At 34.5% G+C, this 26,316-nt stretch overlaps 2 protein-coding genes across 5 annotated transcripts in view; both read right to left on the bottom strand.

The window, feature by feature from the left end:
- Window positions 1-1,854: 1,854 nt before the first annotated feature.
- LOC115240717 (trafficking kinesin-binding protein milt-like) lies at window positions 1,855-23,444 on the bottom strand. The gene is made up of 10 exons (XM_029816042.1): window positions 23,078-23,444; window positions 22,147-22,749; window positions 21,406-21,779; window positions 14,747-15,138; window positions 8,571-8,647; window positions 7,466-7,841; window positions 7,015-7,250; window positions 6,639-6,796; window positions 6,240-6,482; window positions 1,855-6,151 (listed from the first exon to the last, which is right to left on the bottom strand). The coding sequence occupies exons 1-10, from the start codon at window positions 23,345-23,347 to the stop codon at window positions 4,678-4,680; spliced, it is 4,203 nt and encodes a 1,400-aa protein (XP_029671902.1). The 5' UTR covers window positions 23,348-23,444; the 3' UTR covers window positions 1,855-4,677.
- LOC115240716 overlaps window positions 15,147-26,316 on the bottom strand; it is a 29,655-nt gene continuing 18,485 nt past the window's right edge. Inside the window, exon 5 of one of the 4 annotated variants that reach the window (XM_029816035.1) lies at window positions 15,147-15,906. In XM_029816035.1, the coding sequence (XP_029671895.1) occupies window positions 15,737-15,906 (170 nt within the window). In that variant the 3' untranslated portion in view covers window positions 15,147-15,736. Of the gene's footprint in view, window positions 15,907-15,931; window positions 16,752-24,486; window positions 25,085-26,316 lie in introns of those variants that run through there. The other 3 variants (XM_029816036.1, XM_029816040.1, XM_029816039.1) reach the window with 3 other exon arrangements.

Genomic DNA, 26,316 nt, shown 5'->3' with positions numbered 1-26,316 from the left:
ATGTGATATATATATGTGATATATATATAAATAGAGTACAAACATAATAGGATGATAGTTACATACATATGTATAAAACTCTATTTTACTTAAACTTTAAGCATATAAAACATTTTTTTTTATGTTATATAATTTATAACTCTCATACGTTGATATATATTTATTTTACTAAATGAGATAATTTTTCATAATACTAGATTAATACTCTATGGACGATATCTTTTCTCTTGCTTGATTTTACTTATCTTAGATATTGATATAGGCTAATATCTGACTTTGATTCTAATTTTAATTTCGATTATATTAATATACACTTTGAAATTTTTTATCTTTCTAACAAAACTTTGTTTTACATACTAATGCATAGTGATGTGATATTGCTGACATTAATGTATAAAAGAATAGATACACATTCTTATATTGGTTATATTGGACAATAAAAAATTATATTTTTTTCAACATCATAGATGTAACGTTATGTTAAAAGTTTATAACTGATAAGTTTAATTAATAAATAAAGATACATAAATATATTCTTTTTGTTCGGTGCGCCTGTGTCCGAGCATCATAGCAGCTATGTTGCTCTCTTGGAACAAAGGTGGACGCAATGGGGACCAGATAAAGAAATCAGATAAGTTTCAAAATAAGTGCGTAAAATTTCATAATCGTCCCGAAAAACTGCACACGCTTCCCTACAGAAAGTTTCCAGAATCTCTGTGAAAGTGCAGTCCTGCCATGGTTTCAAAAACTTGAGCATGTACTCTTGATTTTTGAGAACAAGCATAATTGTTAATTAATGTTAAAGTATCATCAGCAATATTTGCTGTTAGATAACATCCGATGATGGTAAGATAGTGTTTTAACGCCATGCCATGTATCATCATGTATTGGGCAGATGCTCCTATACAAAATATAAGTGCCTGAAAAAAAAATGTAGCCATTTTACATACATGTGGGTAGAATGTCATACCGGGTGTCACAGAATTCAATGCCGTGTCTCTTGATAAAACGTGATATGTGAATGCATATTGTAATGTAAAAATAAAGCTGTGAAAAATATGAAATGTATATATGCACATATAAAAATAAGAAATTACGCATCATATTAATTATGTGCCATTTATACATATATACATATTTCTTATTCAACTTATACATTACATACCAAATATGTTCCAAAAGTCCTTAAAAGATAATATCGATCAATATCATATTGCTGCGATTGGTTAATTCTTCTGTGCAATATATCGTTTATATAAAAAACTTATATTTTTGAATGTTGAAATTTTTATAAAAAATTAGAACATGAAGCACGCGCTGTTAATTTTTTTATGCCATTGTATTATTTAACCGCAATTTAAAAAAAAACCTAAATTTAAAACAAAAACTATCTTCTCGAAATATGAAAATTTGGGATTCGAAGAATATGATTTGATTATGATTTTATTATCGAAGAATATCGTACGTTAATGTATCCCCCCACGTCAAATCACTCGTGTGTATATATATATATATATATATATATATATATATATATATATATATTGTATATATTAGTGAACGCATAAAATATATAACATCGTATTTTTACATTATGATAAATATGATAAATTTAATAAGATTAATCATTTGAAATAAATTAAATTAAAATTAGGATTAAATAAAAAATTTCAAGATATATACGATGTAAAGTTGTATGTGTGAACATGGATAACTTCGTTATCTAATAATATTAACTGTTTAGAGTTTTCTTTTGTAAATAAATAAAATAAAGAACCCCAAAAAATTATTATAAATAGCTTTGCAGAATTTATTTGTGAAATAAATAATACTTATGTAAGAAAAATTGCGCCATTAATACTTAAATATATTTATTGTTCAATTTGGAGGTACGACATATCTCTACTGTTTAAGATGATTACATAGCACCTTCTGTAAAGAGCTTCCTGTCGTAAACATAATCGAATAAATCAACGCAAATCGTTGGTAAGTACATGAAATTCAAGTACATGCCAGACATAAAGATATCACAATCTGAAACAAAATATCAGACACCGAACAAAAGCCGAACAGGTACTAAGGCCTCGTTATTTATAGTAAATCTAACAGACATCAGTGTACAGGATCACACTTAGTAATACATTGACATCTTACTTAGCTTTAATAATCGTATCTCTCCCAAAGTGACATACTTTATTGAAGTAATGCACAACTTCTCAATTTTTGTAATAATGAAAATTAATTTACTTTTGTCGGTTCATAAAATACATTGCGTTTATATTACATGTATTGTCCGTTTACTGTGAAAACTGAAGTGTAAAATCTATTAGTGTGTGTATTATCAGATCATGTAAAACAAACTCTCAATGAATTAGATTGGTGTAACTTTTTACACTGTACTACTTTTGCGTTTTGCTTATTTTATTTCATTTATGCAATGTCTTTACTTTCTATAGATTTTATCAGTTTTCATAGTTAATTGACTTAAATCTGTGTATTGTAATGCTTTGTTATTCATTTCGTGAAATGGTCGTACATTCATTTGATTTTACCGCAATTACTGTGATTCTTAGTAATACACTCTGTAATGAAGATATGGATACGTCTGCTGTTCGCGAGAGATCTACAAACTATCTAAATGCATTTTTTTAATACACTCTAAGTCTTTCATGCAGAATATCTAATTTTCTTCTTTTATGTACTATATAACTCGTTTTTTATGAACAAGATAAGCTCAAGAATTTTCTTCTCGGAATCACATCTCTAAAATATGTAATACTATCTTGCAGGAATAAATAATTATTAGAATATGCTTAAACATGTTTTCATTGAAATTGCATTCTTTATATACTAGTATACAGTATGTAATTGCAGTAAAACATGATGTTTTTACAATCGCTTTAGAGTCGCTCTATTTACAATAACGCACATAACTATTACACTGTAATTTTTCCAGCTAGGCCTTTTAAATGAACAAAAAAATAACATAAGGAGATACTAATAAAAATGCGAACGGTAGGACAGCAACACAGCGTTATTTTCTAATTGAATTTATTAATTTGTACGTCTATGTACAAAGCTGCATCGAGCTAAATACTCTTCTTCTCTATATTATATGTTGCAATCTTCTTACATAATATTCAGCTCCATTCGCAAGAAATAAAAAGCTGCAATAAATTATTGCAAGTTACGAAAATTACTTAAAAAAAAAAAGCCCTTTACCATCCTGCTACATTTCAACTATGTACAGTACTTGATGATCAATACTAAATGCACAATCTTCCATGTGCAAAGACTGACAATAGCATTGATGATATTACAACTTTGTCGTATTAAGTATTTGCTAAAGAAAAATAAATTAGCACCAAAACTCTTTCTCTCCCTTTCTTGATTGACTTTGTGCTAAATTGCATAAAATGTGTGATAGTAGGATGCATCATATTCTCAGCATTCTTTCTTTGTATATTATTTATATCATATATATATTCATGTAATAATAACTTATTCTCCACAATCATCACTCTAAATTTCAAATACATGTTATTCATTTCACTAACCATTCTGCCATTATGTAGCTCCTTTAATTTGTAACTCGCGTTATACCATTAGGAATATATATTTTTAACCTTCAACTGTATAAATATGTACTGCATATGTATAAGAATTGCATTTATAGTAAAATTGAGTGAAATGTTCCCAATGTAGTAGATGTTTGATGTATTAAATCTGCATGAAATTTAGATATTTATCTCAACTATAAATATTGATAATATAAAAAAAATAAATACAATAATAGTAGCCGTTATTTTTTCTGACTTTTATACAAAAAAGTATTAAATAATATGTATTAAAAATATTTTGATATTTATACTAATTTTTATATATAACTTTTTTTTCTTCTCTTTTTTTAACTTTTTTTAAATTTTAATTTTACAAATCTTGTGAACCACACATATGCGCACAAACTATACATTATATACACACTTTAGTTCTTAGTTTGTTATATTGTTAGAGTATAAGATGCGTGAATGCAGCAACTAGCAGTCTATAAATACACAGTCAAAGATTTTATAACGCAATCATAAGTTAAAATAATCTTTAGTATTTTCATTTCTGAGCTAATACTTTACAGAATCTCACTTATCTTTTTATTATTTCATAGATTTCTTTCCACATTTTCATTCATTTATTACAAATTATCAAAACATTCAGCTTTCCATGTATGTATATCTGTTCCGTTTTTAATTCATCACAAAATAGGACTTAGAACATAATTTCGTGTTCACTATTTAAAGTGTATTCAAGAGATCGGTCTATCTATATTTGCATTTTTAATTCATTATAATCTTTATAATAGAACTTAAAATAAGATAAGTGTGCTTACTATACAATACGTACTATACTATACAAAGTATATATATAGTGTAACCTGATTGTAAAACTTATTAAAGTTATTGCATTCATCAAGATTATTTGACGTTTTTATCTAATTCATCACGATGAATTTGAGAAAACTGTATTATATGAAAACAAATAAATCAAAATGCAAATAATCAAAAAGAGGCGCATATCATACATTCAATAAAATGTAGTAAAAATGATTTTTTTTTTTTGCAAATTTTTGTTAACAATTAATCCGCTTGATAAATCTCCATTCTTACAGACTCTATAAAATATTTATAGTAAACCGCCTTTACGACCAAAAAGAAGTGAGCTTATCGCTCCTAATGCTGACTGTTTGGTAGATTCTTTAGTAACGGGCGTTGAAACTGGCGGCTTAACTCGTCCCAAATCGGGCCTCGTCGCTTTAACACCCGATCGTCGTTGTCGCTCTGGCGACTGACCCACTGCTCTCGAGTTAAATGCCAAATTGGACACACTAGGTTCGGGCTCCTTGCTGTTGTCTCGTTTACCCGGCAATGGCGATTTGCCCAACGGAAACTCATCACTGGCGGAGGATGTTGAAGACGATGGAGATAGCTTCTCTTGGCTGATACTGGAGGACATGGATGTTTTGAGGAAAGTCAGTTGTGCCATTGGACTTCCAGTCGAGCGACGCGTATACAGAGCACCTTGTAGAGCTAGCGGCGAGATCGACGAGCTAACCGTGGTAGCCATAATCGTATCAATTCCGATCCTTTCCAATTTTTCGACCAGACGTATTCCCGTGAGAGCCTTCTTCTCGGAGCGCGTAATCGTTGATTTCGATCTCTTCTTCTTAGATTGCGCTGTTGGCACTTCGTAACTGAAGGTACGCCTCAATAATTCCGCGCCGCTACTGAGCAATCCCAATGTCAGAGAAGCACTACTTTCTGGTGACGGTGGCGGCGACGACGATCTCGTAGGCGATAGACTCGCATCCGGGCTGTTACACGGTGTAGCAGTCGGCGAGAAATTTCGTTCGTCGGTAGGTGTACCTACGCACGAAGGCGTAACGGCTTTGATCCCTCTCTCGTTCAGCATTTTGGCTAATCCTAGCGTGGTGGAGAACGTCGATGTTGAATTGCGGCGACTATGCGTGCGAGGAGTGCTCATACCAGAATTCATACCGCTATTTGGCGCGGTAGCGACGCGGCTGCCGACGATGCTCGGTGTCACGCTACTAGTAGTATGATCGTCCGGATGCATTACGGTGCTGTTAGTAAATGTGTAAATGGAACCAGTATCCTGAAAAGGTTTACCGGGATTTGTGTATTCCTCGTCCTCTTCCAGATCACTCAGAGTGAATGTAACGAGACCGAGATCCTCGAGAGCGCGACCACCCCTGGTCTTCACACCCGGCCTATCCTCCAGCAATCCACCTAGCGTCGGCGTCGCTAATCGCGACCAATGATGCAACGTCTGAGAGCCCTCCATCGGTTTAACTATCTGCAGTTTCTGTGGGATACGCCAAGCGTTGCCGCTATTGCCACTAAAACCGCTCAAATTACCGCAGCTGCCAGTTGACATGATACTGTCGGGAGTGCGACAGTCGAACGGTAAGAAGGTTGACGGGGAATGTAACATGCCACCATCGTAATCGTAATTATAACCTGCGCCTGTACTGAGACACGCACGCCTCGCCGATACCTCGGCCGGCGTCAGACGCCGCAAAGCGGCTTCCAGATCAGCGGCACCAGGAGCACCAGGAACACCCGTTCGTTGCGGTCCTCTGAAACCGTAAAAGGGCATGTCATCAAAATTATAAAAAAATCGAATCTATTTTTGTAAAGAAACGAGAACAAAAAATAGATACATACGGATAATCTTCCGACTCGGCAAGTAAAGAACCTTCACTCTCACTGTTACCGGTGGAATCCAAGCTAGGAAACGTAGACGCCTGCGGTCGTATTTGTCCGCAACTCATTCGCGGACCAGCAGAACCGCTGGATAACGTGGATGTCGTCATAGAGCCCAACCTAGGGAATTGATTCGGATCCATACCCGCATACGACGCTCGGGATGCGCTACGAACTGTTTCGAATACCTTTTTGTACGTTGATCTGCAGAACAAAAGTAATACGAATTGTTTCATTGTTAAATAAACGTTGAAATCATTATTTTTCGTGATTCGAATATACGAGAATGTAGTATTTATATAATTATAATTTTAATTCTAAGGATAATAACAAAAGATTAAACAAAATTTTACTACATACATTCTGTCGCCTGTACTGATTCCAGAGTCGAGACTCAATTCCGAATAAAGGGACGATTCCAATTCCGAAGCGATAGAATCCGGTTGAGGCGCCGCACCCATTCCACGTTTCCTTTGTTTTCGCAACTGTTCTTGAGTTTCAGCTAGGAGATTTACCACCTGGTGCACACATTAACACGAAGCGTTCAGCGCATCTCAACAGGTTTACACAAGAAAAACGATAATTCAGATTATTTAAGTTCATCAAGCATGGAGTTGTACATATTTTTATCTTATACTATAATCCTATGATTCCTTCACATATCAAACTTTAAGAAAATAATTAATTGTACCCGTCTTGTTTCATATATATTCAATTTTTTCAAAAAGAAATGTACCTCTGCGTATCGCTCCTTGAATTCGGCTAATTCACTAGCAAGTGTATTTTGATTATCCCTAGTAATGACTAGAGTCGTTCCTACTTCATCGTGCTCCGCCATAAGCTGAGCGAGCCTGAGCTCCGTTTCAGCTAATTTAGCAGTAAGACTGACTATTTGTTCATGCTGCAGTCGATTCTCCTCCTTTTGACGACCGAGCTCATCCGCTATACCGTCCACCTCCATGTTAGCACTTGCTATTATTGAAAAACAGCTAAATTATATAAAAGTCTCAAAAATATAGCACTGCGAAATCATATTACAGCTTTCTGTATTTCAGCTTATATAATTTTATTGTCTGTTAAAGTTCAATTTTGTGTCAAAAGAATGATCAACGCGCTATTTAATATCAAATGCAAAAAAATTTCAATAAACAAACAAAGTGTATAAAAATAAGTACAAGGATATGCACCTAATTGCGCTGCAATGTTTTCTACGAGACGTGCCTCCTGTGCCTCGGAATAGTCAGTATCATGCACCAGTTTGGCGAATTCGCTTCGTAGCTGTTTGTTTTCCTCCTCCAGAGAACCAACCTTCCTCTGCAGCGTGTCCAAATTAATTCCACGGAAGCCGGTGGGAGTTCCGGCTTCCGAACTAGATTCGTCCACATCATTCGTTAGTATCTGTATCAACTCGGTCTTCTTCAATACCTCATGATTCAACTGGGTGATCTTCTCGTTCGCTTCCTTGAGCTCAGCTTCTAACGCGTTCACTGTACTTTCGAGCTTCTGATTATGTGCCAGCAGTTCTTTGCCGATACGCGCTGTCAGCTCTAAGTCTTTTTCTTTCTATCAAAAAAAGACATAATCTTTTGTCGTTATTGTAACTTAAGATTTTTTTGTATATAATTATTGTTAATTTATTGTCAAATTATTGCATAGCTTATTTAACATTTCTCTTGCATAGAACAGTGGATTTTTTTTAAATGTCTCAATAAAAGTTATCTAAACGATTTTAATAGCTATTTGTAAATTAGCAAGATTTAAAAAAATGTTTTCTTTTTTTTTTTTTTTTTTTTATAAATATAACTATTGTAGTAATCCTATGTCGACCTTTAACTGTTAAACGAAATATATAACCTCAGTTTCTCTTAGAAAAGTCACTGTAGCATCCAATCGGATTGCTCGAAGAGTGTAGGGCAAATACTAGCGTGCGTTTTTCGTTGATTGGTCAAACACTCGTGTGAAAGGGACCGAGTTAACAGGTTTTAAAAAAATTTTTTTTTTTTTTTTTTTTTTTTTTTTTATAAATATAACTATTGTAGAACCAAATTTTTTAAATGCAAATTTTAATAGTTTGATATACATTCTCTACACACGAAGTCTGATTATAGTTATTTAATCGTCACTTAAATGATTAGTATTTATTGGTGTGTTACATTTTATCGATTTGTCATGGACGTTTCATTATTAATATCTTCAGATGCGGATATTACGACTCGTGAAACTTTAACGATGCGATATGCATGGCACGGGACTTAGATTCTACTAGCTTTTGTAGCCCCCAATCAGACATACCTCCTCCAGAAGCCTTGTAACTGCCTCTATGTCATTATAGGTCTTGGTCATTTGGCTCACCCGGTTGCTACATAAGACTGTAACAAGAATAATACTTTATTATTAAACTCCCAGATTTAAAAAAGATGTCTTAGCACTTTGATAAAGAAATATGCAGAGAGGCCGGACCATTACATTTAAATTCTGTGAGAACAACGTAAGCGCAACACTTGATAGATTTTTATATCTGTGTATTTTCTTTTATTTCCGTAAAAAATATCACAGCCTAAAATGTATTTTACATTTTATTATAAATATATTTAAACTCTCTAGTTATATATATATAAAACTTTTCGATACTATTTACATGTATAAAGCATTATATGTGATCTTTATTATAGTATAATTTTTTATGCTGCCATAAAATTTGTCGTAGTTTTTTATATACAATTCTAATCTTATATATTATAAGCCATTTTTATAATATTAAAAATTTGAAGGCTTGTGTTATATAAATACATCGGTTTTATTTAATTTTTGATATTAATATTCTCCTGTTCTCATACTCTCATTAAGTCACATATAAGATCGCATTGCGTGCGATACAATGTCTTCTACGATTTGTATGGCATGCGCAATCGATGTATGAATACAATATCATATTTCTTTCGTTGAACGACGCTTCGCACGTGATCTATTTGCGTATCGATGGTGCATTATACGACAGTGATTAAAACCTCGGTGTAATTTCAATGAATTCGGATTTCAGGATGCCAAACAGATATACAAAATCTTAACGATTGTTCGCGATAATTGAATTCGTGTTAATTGATACGTAAAAGTCAATTTTTCTTTTTACCTACAGTATCAAGAATTGAACTCATCGAAATTATATCGATTCGAATTTTGCTTTGTGATATAAAAGAAGATCGTTGTATTACAACTGAGATTTTACTCGTCTCGAAAACGAGTCGAGAACAATGAAAATAACGCGTTAGATCTTTTTATGCACACACTACTATCTATTGTTGTCGATAATCGATTTTCCGCTATTTATAATCTCCTGTATTAGTAAGTATCCCCATATTTAAAATGTAGTAAATTCTATTATGAATAGGCAAAGCGCATTATCGCATTATTCTTTAAATTCGTTGTTTAATCTTTATCAATAAAAATCAGCATGAAAAGATATTTATTGTCATTCTGGCTCGTATGTAAAAGCGCGACATTTTAATCTTGTTAATGATACTTATAAAGAAACTTTAACATTTTATTTGTTTAAAAATTTTAAATTTAGAGATACTTTTTAATAAAAAACACGTCTCATTTCGCGAGTTTCAATATTTTTATGATATTTTATGATGTTTTTTTCATAACATTTCAATTTTATTAAAATCAAAATTTTTATTTTCAGATGAATATAAATATTATTTAATAAAATATAATTTATACAAAATATAATATTAATTATTGCGTTTTTTCGAATGTTTAAGAAGTATTTTTATTTATTAAAATTCACTAATATTGTTTATTCTTTCTCTTTCTCTCTCTTTAATACAATGTATTTCTGATTACCTGATGTCAACATATTAAAGGATTCCGGCATGTATTTCATGCACTCTTGATCTCGCAACATGATTGCGCCAAAAGTGCGCGCAAACATGTTTCCAACAAGATGTAAAAGTTTTAAGCTTGAAAGACTCTATCACCCTCAATTTTGATAATAATTATCTATGTCAATATAAATAGATCTGTTATCCCCGATTCTTATCATAAATTCCCAACACAAAATAATTCTAACTATAAGATGTAAATGAAATAAACTGATTTTAGTGCACTCGACATTTTCCACTATGCTTCACTTATGATTTTTTTCAAAATCACAACTTGACAAAGATTGTAATATTAACTCTATTCCTCTCAGATTTTCACAAAAGAAGTAACATCAGATAACGAGCAACAGGCAACGGATCCTCGTCGCGCATCTCCAGCAACTGATCGTTTGTTTCGCGCGCGAAACCGACTTTGGGAGGAAAATCGCGAGAAAATGGCAAGGAGACACACGACATCGCGTGTCTTATGCCAAGGGATGCGGTATATAATGAGAGCAGTGAGAAAACGTGGCACGCGAAAAGAAGAGGAAAGCGTGGAGACGAAATGACCCTCTCGCTCTTGTAAAAGAGAGTCATAAAGTCGAGAATCCCTCGCTTCCCTTCTATCGATCAATTTCGCCGGCCATTTAGAAGCGCAATTTTCGTTTCAGTTTCGGAGATTTCCGTTGCACATGCAACGAGAATTTCAATTTCAAAAAAAATAGCCGAAAAGAATTGACTTTGCAATAAGTTTTTAGAATGTAACCCGAATGATGCACCAGGCTAAATATCTAAGAAATATATTTAAAATATATATTCAGTCATTAGCATATTCAGTTCCGTTATATATTAATCTCTTGAATAAATTATTTAAAATAGCACAGAATTATTATTATTTTAAGCCCGATATACCGTAAATACCGACTAATAATTTTATCATGTAGCAAGAAAGGCGAGACGTACATCGTACAACGTACATCGTAATGTTAAAATATTAATATTTTTATTTTCTAAAAATGCTATCGTAGATTTTTCTCACTCGCAGATTGTTATAAAATATTAAGCGTAATAGTAAAGAAAATGATGTAAGCGAAATAAATCTAAGATAGCCGCTATTGCGTCGAGATATTTCTCGACAAGATAGACACTTTAATGTCTGTCCTCATTACATAATTGTTTCATGATGGATTCCTTTTTATCGAAGGTGGATGACTAGTCACCGTATAACAATCGAAGAAGCGAGACTAAACAAAAATAATGGGCCACTTTCAATTCTAATGAGAGACGCGCGCTTCGATTCCCTTCACTGCATTTCGAATGAATTCTTCGTCGTCGTCTTCATGACGGAGATGTCTTCACGAGCGAATTACGTTAACAGACACCTTCATGGCCAATTGATCGCAATGATTGACGAGTGAATTTTCAGAAAGTGCCGCAAATTCTTCAACATGCCAGACGAAGATTTCCCTACCGAATAAAGGACGATGTATTGTAGGAATTAAAATACTTTGAACCGATCTGAGAAATAATGGTTTACAATCGCGATTCTATTTTTTTCTCGATTTGTAGAATTTTGGAAATTTATATAAAGATTTTCAATGTTAGTTTATAAATCTTGCCTGTGATAAAAGCTTCATAAAAAAAAAGACTTATCGAGAGAAGTGTTTTTCAAATAAAATCCTATGCTTTGGATTTACTTCCACGATCTGTATATAATTCAGGAAACATATTTTACTTTCTTTTCTTGAACATTGATGCTTTTCCTTAACAAGTGATTGCATCATGTTCTCTTTGTATTTTCTTTAGTAAAGAAGCATTTTATTTATTATGAGATAATAATAATAAATAAGCTCGAGAAATCTTATAAAATCGGTGACCTTATAGTATTCTTGTTAACAAAGTGTAGTGTTTGCAGTTCAATACATGTTTTCGATAGTTCTTAATATTAATTTTATTGCAAAACAATGCGATTAGAAATCGCAGACCATGCAATTAAAATATCGCTAATTCAAAGGCCACGTGATTTTATGCGTATTTGTTATCCTTGATAACGGATACAGTTGAACGCAACTGATAATTTCACTAAATTTAATCTCTCGAAAATGTAATCTAATAATAAATATCTTTTCTTCATTTCATTATATTCATTTCATTCAGAATTTTGTTATATTTCTATTGAGCCTTTCAGAAATCAAACTGATCAAGACTTCACTTTTTATAAATTTCTCTTATAAATCTTTTGCAGTTTGGCTTCTAAAAGAAACTCATATATGTCATAGATCTAATTACAGTGACCTAGTATAACATCTCTCGGAGAGATAATAGTTTACGCCTTTTTAGATAATTCATTACGTTCTAATTACATATTGACGAGATAGATGATTAATCAACCTTTCAATAAATAGCAACATTATTAAAAATAAGACTCGATTAAAATCGTTTGTTTTCGTAAAATTTCTCTCACGAGATAACGACAAATATTTTATCTTAATGAAATGTTGAACATTAGATTATAGCCTATATATTGACATTGATGCCATACGGTTATTCTATATAGGACTTTAAAACCGGTCCTGAGTGTTTTTTCACTACGACAGACTCGTCGATCTGGTACGATCGGAATGCAGATAAACCTTCCTCTTTCCTTCCTCCCGATACTAAAAAATCACGAGGATGTACGCAAATAGCGTCTTACGTACGTTAATTCGTTCCCGCATTATATGAAAAGAAAATTAATTATTTCTAAAAGAGTTTACGTTTATTATTAAATATTCGCAGAAGGAGAAAAAATACAATATACCAAGCTAATAAAAAAATATAAATTTTTCTATCTTGGCAATACGGTCTTTTCGAATAAATTTATATATATATTAGTAACAATGTTCTTCTTGTAAAAAAATATATTATAATTTTAAGATAAATTTCTACAAAAGTGTATTTTCAAGCAAACTAGTGGTACGTGCATGTAGCGGCTAATCATAAAATATCTCCACAGGATGTGATAATAAAAAACGGCTTGCATTTGTAATAAAAACAAACTGCGCCATAATATTCACAAGAAAAATTGGCACGTCTCTCGATTGATTATATCTTATCTAATTTTATCGGGACAATCCGTTATTTATTATCAATGTACAATGTGTCTTATCTAATGAGCGTGCACTGTACAATTTATGCTCGAGTTTAAGCTGTGTAATTTCGAACAAGCCGTCTGTGTGTGTGTGTGGGACTCGATGTTTTCAAAAGCGAGTGATCAAGCGAAAACGAAATTCAAAGCAGCACGAAAAACGGATGCGACGAAGTTTAGAATGTGAAAAAAGGTAAAATGCACAACGTCGAGAGACAGATGACGACGGTGCCACTTAGAAACATCCACACTGCGTCAGATAAATATTGACTCGTTAAATATTTTGCCAATGCATGACGTCGAATGGCATGCATGTGTGTATGAAGGGGGTGCTTGAATTATTAAATATTACAAAAGTATATCTCATAATCGTCGCGCAACAATCAGAATGATTAGAATACAAAGTATCATTCATCCGTAACATCAAGAGAAAGTCTATGGTTACGTAATTTTGCAACGTGTGTCCGCTAATCCGCTAACGAACATAAATGATCGATCGAAAAAGAACATCTCGTTTTCAAATTCTACAGTATAAGTTTTTTAGGCCCTCGCGCTTCTACTTCAGCATAAATAATACCTATACTTTACAATCTTTTTATGTATACGCGTCAAGCATTTGTGTGTGTGTGGGACTCGATGTTTTCAAAAGCGAGTGATCAAGCGAAAACGAAATTCAAAGCAGCACGAAAAACGGATGCGACGAAGTTTAGAATGTGAAAAAAGGTAAAATGCACAACGTCGAGAGACAGATGACGACGGTGCCACTTAGAAACATCCACACTGCGTCAGATAAATATTGACTCGTTAAATATTTTGCCAATGCATGACGTCGAATGGCATGCATGTGTGTATGAAGGGGGTGCTTGAATTATTAAATATTACAAAAGTATATCTCATAATCGTCGCGCAACAATCAGAATGATTAGAATACAAAGTATCATTCATCCGTAACATCAAGAGAAAGTCTATGGTTACGTAATTTTGCAACGTGTGTCCGCTAATCCGCTAACGAACATAAATGATCGATCGAAAAAGAACATCTCGTTTTCAAATTCTACAGTATAAGTTTTTTAGGCCCTCGCGCTTCTACTTCAGCATAAATAATACCTATACTTTACAATCTTTTTATGTATACGCGTCAAGCATTAAAAAAAATGGTATGAAATAACACTCTATCTCCTTTAATCATAAATATAAAAAACTGAAAAAATTAATAGAAAAGAAAAATCGAACGACGAATAAATATAAACTAAAAAGTAACTCTATATCAAAATATATATTACGCGATTATAATTCTCATAATAATTTAATTAATTGATTCTTACATTCATAATCCTAATATCGGCTATAATATCGTGACATAACAAGATACGATTTAATTAACCACCGGGAAAATCGATTCTTATTAACGCTATAATCCAGACGCAGTGCGGACGCGAACGACACATCGATTAGAGCAACAAAACGGATTTACTGACAGGAGGTGCACGTGCAGGATGCCTCCGCCGTCGGCGAGCCGAGGAGGAATAACGGCAAGCCCTCGACGGCGCAATTCTTGCATCCCCAGCAGGGTGCACTGACTCTCGTCGTCGGCACCGAGGAACCCGAGACGAGGTAATTCGCCGCTTCGAACAGGGGCAGACACTCGACGTCGTCATCATCGGAATCGACGTCGCGGCGCTCGCCGGAGGTCGTCGGCAGCCTGATGTCGTCGTCGTATTCGTACGGATCATCCTCCTGCGGATCGTCGTGCAGACGGCCGGGTTCCTCCGGCTCCACGACGTCCGGCGTCGGCGTACTCTCTTCACGGGCCGCGGTGTCCTCCTCCAGGGTATACGCGTGGTCCGTGGACCGATTCCGGGACCAAGAGCTGCCGTAAATAGTCTTTCATACCGACACGCTCTCGCGATTACGTAGCAATTCGCTCGGGGAAGAAAACGATTGTCGCGATAACGAAGTCGATTGTCGTCTAATGGGCACATCTACATCCATTCGGACGGCAAGTTATTACGTATTAATTTATTTTACAATGAAATATTGTATAGGGTGTCTACTCAAATCTTGTAAAAAGAATTCCCTGGTCTTCCAGGATTTTTGTTCAAAATTCCAGGTAAAGAGAATATTTTAAAAATCTTTTTGTAAAATGTAACTTTCTAAAATTAGTTTTTTTATTGTATGAATTGTCTAATGCTTTTTATTTATGCAAGGGAAGAGCCACTTAAGTGTTTCAAGTAGTAGAAAAAGCAAATATACCGGGAAAAAAAATCGTAAGATAAACATTTTTCACTTGTATAACATTTTTATTTTTTTAACATTTTAAATTAAAAGAATTTGTATTGCACATTCAATATTTTGTTAAGACATTATTAGACATTATATAAATAGAAAAATAGATATATATATATTTATTATATATCTTAAACACATAATTCATAACTGGCTTCTCGACTTGGCTTATTGCCGATTGTTTAATATAAAAGCATTATCAAAGAGAAATTTTTAAAAATTTCCCAATTCCCAATAAAATTCCAGAAGAATTTCCTGATTCCTTCAGATGCAAAAAAAAAACCCTGAGAATTCCAGGTTTTCCATATTTTTCCAAGGAGTAGACATCCTGATTGTATCGTGTTTATGTAATCTCAAGAAAAACAAAATTGTAATAAATTTTAACTAAGAAAAATATGTATGATAAAAATAGAAATAATTCAAGTTTTTGTTTTGGTTGCGCATTATGATCAATTATAAAATCAAACGATTTCAAAATCATGACACATTCCGCATGACGGAATTCGAATTAACGTCCCTGTCGCCCTGTAATTTTTGAACGCTAACTACGATCGATCGATAAGCGTCCTTTGTTATCATTTCCCGTTATGTACTTTCCCTTTCATATTGTTCCTGTGTAAATTATGCAGCGTGATGATTTTATCTCTGTTGACTTTCTTTTCCAGAATCACTTTGAAATATTTAAATACATTGACGACACTATAATGAATAGCATTATAACAACATTTTTAGAAACTTTTAGTTTTATCATTTCATCATTTTCCAATGCTACTTTATCAGTTTGGTACGCAATCGAAAATTTGACTTATCATAATTATCATCCAGTAGTCTTGCATTTATTGGATATTTTGTTTTTATTTTATTTAACATAAAAAAAAAACTTTCGAGACGAAAACTATTGCACAAATTAATAATTATATATTGCAAATAGTATGATTAATTATACAATATTAATTTTTATTTTATTTAAATCGACTATCCATGAGTGAATTTTAAATGTTTCTAATTTTGCCTAATTTTTCAGAGAAAAATATTGAACAAGAAATAATAACAGGATAATATTCATCGAGATAGTGTGTCAACATTTTGAGCTCGTATAAAAAATGAGTTGGGACATCACGCTCTCTAGTAGTATAGCAGCTTGAGGTAAGGATGAGCAGGTAATTATTGATTTTCTTGCCGCTCTTGCATAAGAATCTGCAGCGCATAAACCAGAATCTGCAAAACCTTGCAAAACTTCAAAATTGCATATAGTACAAATAATATTATGCAATAGAGTTAACAGAGATAATTTTTTACGAGATACGGTTCTTTTAATGTATGATATATCACACATAACACACACATATTTGATATACATATATTTTTAAGAATTTATTAATTTTAGTCTTTTTTATACGTGTTTTTTAATTTCCAAAAATTATAATTATAAATTATAATTTTTCTCCACATATTGTATATTGCACGTGCGCTTCTCTAAGATTAAGAAAAATAAAAGATTCACAGTATCCTAGAGCTCTCGGTGATTATCGTAATAAGTATCATTTCGAGTTTCCTGCTTTTATGACACAAATGCAAAGTACCCATTGTAAAATAATTGGATTACGAAACCTGTGTTTCTGTTATCAATGCCATTCATTGTGTTTTATGTCCCATTTCTGCGGTTTGCAATGCTCAAGACGGTAATATATAATTTTCCTGTACAACTGTTTACCGCATTCGCGCGCTTATTTTACAGCAAGACACCAAATTTTTTTTTTATAAAAGAGCAGATAAATTTATCTTTTCGCGGAAAAAAAAAAAAAAAAAAAATATTTGTGATTAATCAGGAATTAGCTAAGAAAAATATTAAAATCAGAAAAATGCTAAATGAACATTAAATATTGCAAGCGTGTAAAAGAGATTTTTATAATAGTATTAATCTCACGCCCATTGGTTAGTTTTCATTCTTTTATTTTATTTAGCAAAGCAAGCTTGTTCGTGAATGTGCGATTTATGTTATCTTCCAATGTCCAATATATATATAATTTCAAATATTAATAGGATTAATAGATCGATAATGTAACGATGCTCGATATACAATATGATACATTGAACTCGAGATTACGCCATCGGCAGCCTTGAATTAATATGCGCGAAACATTTGACACAATCATAAGACGTTAATTTGAAACCGTCTTATCGGAATGTTACGCAAACTTGAGACCTTTGTGTGTGTTATTATGTGAATTATTAGATTGCACGTAAAACTTTATTTGCGTTGTAGAATACTAATAACAAAACTAAACATTTTATTGCTTGTAATATAAAAACAAGCGCATCAAATAATGCACAATAAATTATAAACAAATAAAATCATTGAATACAAAAAATAAATATGAATAAAACTCAGTCACATTTATAAATAATAAGTATCATAATATGTGAAAATGTTATCGTGTATGAATGAAAATGTATAATCGCAAAAGCATATCTTTCATTAAATAATAATTATATTTTTCTTTAAAAGCGGTAAATTTTTCGACGAGAAAAGATATCGAGCAAAGTTTTAGACAATGCAAATGCGTCATAATAAACCCGGGGGTTCGCGACGTTAGCTAAAGACAGAGAGAGAGACGGAGTGACAGTAAGAAAGGGACAGAGAAGGAGACACGATGAAACGTCTAGTCGGGGTCGCGACACGACGTATATATTTCTCGCCCCCGACATAGTCAATCGAGCTTTCGCGGTCCGATTAACTGATTAAAGGATGGCTATGCCAACTAGAGATGTATACGTGCACAGTTTGATCGTAGTAATATATTTACCATTCAACGCGTTATTCCGCCGGATAGAGGCGAGTCGAAAGGCGAGAAGCCGGCAGCGGGCGAGCGTGGCGTCACGTTGCGAGAGTTCACCTCAGCATGCGTGACTTGGCGACGTCAAAACGCGAGCGCATCGTATCCCGGATTTCGTCCTCCGTTTCGCACAGATTCGCGCGGTCTTACGTAAGAAAAAAATCTATCCGAGAGCGAGCGACGCGCTGCGATTTGCGCGAGATCGCGGAACGGCGAGCAGAAACGTCACGCGACCAGGATCAATGCGCCATGTTAAAGCGTCCGTGCGGCGGAATAGGAGCGGCCGAACGGCCGGAACGGAACGGAACGAAACGAAACGCGCGCGGAATGGGAACGACTAGCCGCGCGCGCAACCCCGCCAATTATAAAAAAAAAAAAAAAGAGTTCTAACCCTTGAGGGGTGTATCCCTCGACCTTGGGGCGTAATGTTTCGAGTTAGCGAAAATATCTCGGACTCGCTTTAACACTCTTTACCTTAAAAACGTAGATTTATGTGAAAACATATATATATGTGCGATATTTTTTTTTTTTAATTTTTAGCCATTATTTTCGTATTCTAATATTCTAAGTAAATGTGAAATTTGCAGAATCAATACAAATATTAGTTGCTATTTTTAATTCTATACAACATACATACATACATGATGTTAAAATATATATAAATTGATATAAATAAAATAAGCAAAAAGATAGAGAGTATCGATCGAGATATGTCGATTAAATCGTGGAAAATGTTTGGCAACTGCATTTAAAACACATATATATATATATGTACATGTGACATTTCTTTTTTTCCAATTTTTATTAATTACTCCCGTATTCTAACAATATTCTAATAAAATGTGTAATTCGCAGAATCAATGCAAATATTATTTGCCACTTTTAATTCTACAGAAAACACACATATGAAATGTTAAAATATATATAAGTTTATGTAAATAAAATAAGCAAAAGGATGGTGGAAAGAATATCGATCGAAATATATTAATTAAATCGTGGAAGATGTTTGACAACTGCATTTAAAACACTTCTATACATATATATAATATAGAAATCTGTGATTTAAAACCATAGGAAATTAAGTAAACGTCATATTAATCCACGATATCATATGTTTTCACGGTTTGAGACGGGATGATGCAACGAAAGGGAAAACGAAACCATCGTGATATTAAAGAGAAGCTGTGCATTTAGAAAGCGACGTTGATATTTTGACCTTTCCACGAATAAGCGAACCGATTTAACTATTTACAGAATGTCATATATTGACGTAATAAACGACGATACAATAAATACCAAGTTGGCGATCTAATAAATAACAATCTGCAATTCTTTGCTAGAGCCTTTGCAACGTTTTTGACAACCACTGCGAATATTTTACGAGTATCAAATCACATCTCGGAAAACGGGAACGTATTACATTACGTGTTAACACACCATTATACCCAGGCCGTTCGAAATCGATATTACCGCTATTATGCGTGATATCGTACGCTATGCGGTAGAGATTTTTGCAAAATTGCATCCTGTTGCGGAAGGTGCGGAATAAATGAACGGGATACTGGAAGTAGCGCGAAGAAGAAACGCTCCTCCTCTTCGCATCGCTTATCGATGGGATAATGCACCATGAAAATCGAATTTTCACGGTCTCGACGGCGGCCTTTCCAGCTGCAAAAGTCGCGCAGATCCGATCGATTTCTCGAGCGTGTCAAATATTTCGTGCACGGTGTTATATTTTCATCACGCTTTAAAAAAAAAAAAAAGAAAGAAAAAATATGACCACTGACAATTCGAGGTTAACGCGAGGTCGCGCGTTCCAGCTCGAGCTCTCGCCGGTTAGAGATAAAAAAAAAAAAGACATATTCCTGTTTATGCACAGGAGAGATGAGAAATGGCACACGAATATGTGTTCCTCGGATTTGTCAATTTCATCGTCAAACAACTTTCTACCGGGATTATTTTTATCGGAGAAAAATGAAATTTTTCTCGACTTGTCGATTTAACTGCTATTTTAATCGAAGAAAAAGAAATAAAGAAAAAGTGAGAAATTGTTCAGTGTTAATGAATTATGATCTAATGAATTATAAGTATCGAGAAAAGTATATCAATTTAATCTCTGTTTGGAACGCTTTACATTGGTGAGAAATATATTACTGAAGAAGTCTAAAGAATTAGATAAAATCGTTTTAGAGATAGGTATCCTAGCAAAAAAAAAGATAAGTCGACGTAAAATTATAACGTTGTAATTAAGAGCGACAGGTGTCAAGGAACTCGCACTATATAATTCGCGTGTAAAGTGCCATGTAAAGAAGTAATTGTGGGAAGAGATAAAAAGATAAACGCGCGTAAATGCACGAGACGAGTTCACGGATTTCACATGACCTGGGAACCGGAAGGGCGATGCATAAGAAGATGTTAATGCTTCATTAACTGTAAATTATTGTTAATTGCATGTCTCTATTAGGCGCATTATATGAGCGCTATCATTCCATCGTAATTTGGCATAGTCGCGATAGAAATGACTGCATAATGTATGCGTTGATATGCAGCGATTAAATCTCTTATAATTTTGATAGATTCAATCTCTGACAAGTTCGCGTAACCTTACGTTAATAATATTCTTATTGTCAGGAACAAATACAGAGATTATTTCTCATTTTCGCATGTCTCGAGAATTGAACTTGACGAAATTTTATTGCAAATCCCCCCCAATCCGTTATTAGATTCCAATTTTACAAGAGATATATCTTAAACACATACATGCAAACAACATAATTGTTTATTAGTTAAATCCGTCAGCTTGTGAAATGCATCTTATAATCTGTCTTATAAAATAGCATCTGTCTTATCAATAAAGTTACTCTATTACTGTATTAAGCTCGATCTATTATATAATCTATCATCTGAGGAAATATCTCTATTCCGTAAACAGCAGCATGTAAAATTGCTCGTCCGTATCTTATCTTCTTTTTCGTTCTTAACGAGCGATATCCCGCGATCCTTCGGCTGTTTACCATAAGAAGACACCGTTATCCTTAACAGGCACCTCGATCACTCGTGGTCTCTCGATTACTCGCGCGGTGTAATCGCCGCTCTCGACGATCCCGACGATCCACGCTTGCCTGCGCTCAATCTCCTCCAGGGCCTTGCAATACGCGGCCGCTTGTTCCCGCGGTAACACAACCAGCAACCCTCCCGACACCTCGGGCATTTCACCCTGTAGAAGGGGCAACGCGTTCCCCATGATCTTCGACGTGGCGTTCATCCGCGCGATCACCGGCATATTGTGGATTATAAAACTGACGTCGTTTGTCTGTCGTCGCGCCAGGAGATCTGCGTGGCCCAGAATACCGTAGGATCCTATCTCGCAGGCGGCGTGCGCGTTGTACTAGTATTCAAGGATTGATTAATGAGTTATACGTCTGCTGACGTTAGCCTTGACACTATCAAGATTAAGAATGAAACATTCTAATCACGTAATACTCGATTAGATATTAATTTCTGACTAATAGTAAATAGTGATACACATATTAAATTAAATGAGACTAAATTACTCCACGTGATTTTCCCTAAAATCAAAGATTCTATAATGTGAATCTATTATTTTTAAAGAAGACTTTTTGCAATAATTAGATAATATTCTTTTATATCTTTTATCTTTTAATTATTTAGAAGCCCCGCCAGCATGTCGGAACGTTTGTCATATATCACAACAAATTGAGACTAATATCCAATTAAATTTCAACATAGTAAACCTTTCGCATGAGCGTAGCGGCGATTTGATTAGTCCTGATCATACAGTCAATGGCTCGGGAACGAGCCTTTTCGGCGCTCTCCTCGGTGATAGTCAACACTAGCCTGCTCCTCTTCTCAGGCTGTTTCATCCATTCTGATATGGTGAGCGCCACCGTCGTGCCGAGCGGTTTCGTGAGCACTATGACGTCACCGACGGTTGCATCCACGGGTTGGACTATCTCGTAAGGATGGCACACTACCGTGGCGATTCCGCCGAACAGGCACCACGAGTTTTGGAAGACCTGACAATCCTTGACGGCCGTCTTCGCCGCGTCCGCGTAACCACGTATCGCCATGGACGACACCGTCTTCCTCTCGTCGTCCTTCATAACGTCGGAAACGCCGAGGATCATCCTGCTGCTGGAGCTGCTGGAGAGACCCAGCGAGTGAATGCCTCCGTGGGTGACGGCGTAAGCGATCTTGCCCATCAAATATGGATCGTCGACGACTGCCGGGATAACGTTGAATGTTTCCACCAGTATCATTCCGCCAGCTTCGTCCAACTTTGTAACGTGGGTGTTCTCGTGAATGCACGTCGCCGCGTAAGGATTCACCTTTTCATCCTGCGCGTACCAAGAGATAGGAACTTTCCATGCTTTTCTGAAGTCGTTTCCGCAATATTTCGTTAAATATAGCAAAGAGAAATAAATATAACGTATATAACTGCAAAAGTAATGCAGATAACGCTTTTCCAAGAATATTTTTTTATGATTACTCTGATCAATTATAAATATTTAGCTGCCATACAGAATATATAATTTTTGATAAATAAATCTTGTCAACGCGAAAAAGATTATATAATAATTGGCGAATGCTAAAATGAAATTGCCGATGGTTATTTCGATCGTAAAAATCCTTTCTGCCAATTTTATTCTACATCGAGAAAATCACCTTTTCGTGGAAGAGATCGAGTAGCGACTGCCTCTCTTGTCGCTCCAATTGCAAGCTCTTTCTTCGCGGATCGCTGAATTTCGTTAATTGAAAATCCGCGGAGAGTCCATGGCTCTCAGGATCGAAAGGGATCTGTGCATTATTGCCGCAAGGATCGCCAAGAAGTTCCAGACTGATGATACAATCATTATCATCGCCGTCCGTTTTCGCCACAGTTTGCGTAATTATTTCCGACATACTGGGTGGACTCGAGGATATCGTCACTAACATACACCGCGAGATCAACGAAACTACGCAACGTATATTGAATCGATGTATAGGAAAACAATAGAATCACGATCGAGAAATGAAAGAAATAATAAAAGAACACCGATTTCGATGAACGTCGCGATAATTTATACGCGGTACTTCATGTATACGAGAACGTTTCGAAGAAACTTCCTCTTTAAGATTATTATCAATTTTTAACAAGAGAAAATAATAATTTATTTTTTTATATAATAGTAATTTATTTAATATCATGAAATCATTTTTTAAGATTGTTCATTAGATTTATATTTTTTATATTGTTTGTATTATTAATTATTAAATCTTTTTATATTAAAATGTAGTTTGATAATTAATTTCGTTAATTAAGTTCGATGTTATGTTTTTAATTTGAAAATGTCAACAGCAAAAATAGAAGAATAAAAAATCATGTTGGTATCCAGCATCCCTTCTTTAAATGTTATACTTCTAATAAATAATTAGATACAAAACAATTTAATATAATCAGACAGTTGCTAAATATTCGTTGAATATAAAAACAGATTCAAATAGCTTCAAATACGCAATAATCCTTTAATAAAAGGAGGTACGTCGCATATCTAAGAACGCAATCGATGGAGATTTGGCGCAATTTAAATCAGTATTTACCTCTGTTCAACAGCAGAGTCCGGATAACTCTTATGTATATCTTGCCGTGTTTAGTCCGCGCGACGTGGAAGAGGAAATCCGAGAGATCGCCGGCGCCCTCGTGAATGTCTGTCCTCTCAGCGAGAATCTCCCTGAGCGTCGCGACACGTTCTTCCGGTGTACTCTGGTCGGGAGGACCCAGCTTCCTATCGAGATAGTCAACCACCCCAATATCTTCCCAAAATTGTGGCGAATCCGACGCATTCTCTCGCGATGTATCTTTCAGTCTCGTTCGCTTACTGCCAGAGTCAACAAAATCGCTTCCGGATACGTCCAAACCGGCATAGGAAACGTCCAATGCGAGACTATCGAAGGTTGATTCGCCGAGAGCGATAATGGAACCGATACTTCTCCCTCTCGAGGTCGACGGGGTAGCCTCATCACGCTGACAGGAAGGCGAATGCAAAGGGCTCGGAGATGCGTCGCTGTTCACACGAAGAGGAGTCGAGCTGTTCATGACCTTGACATGACCCTGTCCACGAACGATCAAGATTTCGGGAGACTGAAAGCTCCTTCGAACAGCAAGCTTTGTACAAAATGCTTTGTGGAAATTTTTTCCTCGTTATCTTGTGTGTCCTGTTAGTCCAATATTATAGTCTTGATGTTGTCACAATGTATCAGTAAATATCCAAAAGACGAGGATATTTATCGCTAACACAGTTCCTTATATAAGTCATTGTTTTCTAATTTAAAAAAAAAAAGAAGAAGATATTTTGCGTTATCACTTTCGTCTTGATTTTCCACAAAATCATCGAATAGTTGATAATTTGTCACGCGGTCTCTTTTCATTCAATAATAATTTTTATTTTCCATGAACATTTCACGCGTATCTAGTCTTTTATAGGGAATGCAGGAAATCAATATTAATCTTGCAGTAACACATATAAATTTATCCAGTCTTTGGAGTCCATACACGTATAAACCTGCACATGTACGTCGTAAGTTATATTTCCTCATTAAACTAGTTCATGTCGTTGCACTTTTTATACTTTTACCGTCGATATGTACGATAGTTGCTTAACTCGATCGCAAATCAGAAAATGATGCAATGATCTATTATCAGAATGTCAAAGATATAATAAGAAACTAATAAGAAAGGACTCAGAAATCAAGGATTATAAGTTCCATAATAACATACATTACCAAAAAGAAATTACGATACATTTATTAAAAAGAAAAAAAAAAGAAAATATATATATGTATATCGTTTTATTCTTGGAATTCTTTTTTTATATCGTAAAATATTTTTTATAATGAAGTATTTCCCTGCAAAATTTAATGTCACACATTTAGTGCTTGGAATACGTGGCACTCGTAATACGATAAGACCGAGAACGCTTGACCCGAGCTATAAAAGAACTAATTTTAGTATGCATTAGAAATTTTTCAAGGCTTGATAAGCAATACGCGCAACTAATCGTCCTTTACAAGCATGAATCGCTTGGAAATTGGCTGCGAAGAAATGAATCGCCGTCATTTTAATTTACGTAAAGATTAGACAGCCAAGTTTTATCCATTCCTGGCTTAAAAATATTCATAAAACAATAATTATATAATTATATTTATATAACAAAATTGAATTTTGTATATTAAATATCGTTTGTATCGCGCTGTACACGCGAATATATAGTCTGCGGTGCTACTGCAACCATAACGTCCATCGAGATGTAAGTATTGATTAAAAAGGAAGGTTCTCTCGATATTGTGGCGAAGATAGAAAGAAGTAAACGTAAGTTTATCAAAACGGAGCATCGAAATAACCAGAGATATCGTGAGTCACCCGATTGGCATTCATACGAAATGTATCAAGGTCCGCAGACGCCGAAAGTCGAATAAACCTGACGCAGTTCAAGTTCTAAAAAAAATCTTTTTGATAATCGATCGTTCTAATATATTATATTTAATTCTAGATATAAGAACGTGCACGCAACTATATCGTCAAGTAAAATATTTTAAAAATATTTTCTCTTTCTCTCTCCATTAAAACGAATTTATTAGAGATCTAAAATCGCATTTTCGGCTTTGTAGAGAATTCATGTAAATATTAGCTCAAATAACTTTGATAATTAGTATTATTTCTTCTTTTTCGAAAGTGCCCCAATTGCACAATAATATAACTCATAAAATGATTTGCGATTGAAAAGATCTCGTTAATATTTGATATTCGTGAAAGTACAATATGAAGTTCCGGGCATTAATGATGAACGGATGTACTCAAAAATTATAATCTCAAAGAGAAACAAGTACTTATATGTATATTCAACCGCGTGTATAGGGTATAACGA

Source organism: Formica exsecta, unplaced genomic scaffold, assembly GCF_003651465.1.
Source record: "Formica exsecta isolate Colony F162 unplaced genomic scaffold, ASM365146v1 scaffold444, whole genome shotgun sequence".
Lineage (NCBI taxonomy): Eukaryota > Metazoa > Arthropoda > Insecta > Hymenoptera > Formicidae > Formica > Formica exsecta.
This window is presented reverse-complemented; position numbering and strand designations above follow the sequence as displayed.

Bases quoted from the DNA above. Each gene is read 5' to 3' on its own strand.
- LOC115240717 (XM_029816042.1), bottom strand. From the start codon at position 23,347: ATGTTAGTGACGATATCCTCGAGTCCACCCAGTATGTCGGAAATAATT. The intron at 22,750-23,077 runs GTGATTTTCTCG...TGGTACGCGCAG, and splicing joins TCGATCTCTTCCACGAAAAG to GATGAAAAGGTGAATCCTTA. The intron at 6,797-7,014 runs GTACATTTCTTT...TGTGTGCACCAG, and splicing joins TCAAGGAGCGATACGCAGAG to GTGGTAAATCTCCTAGCTGA.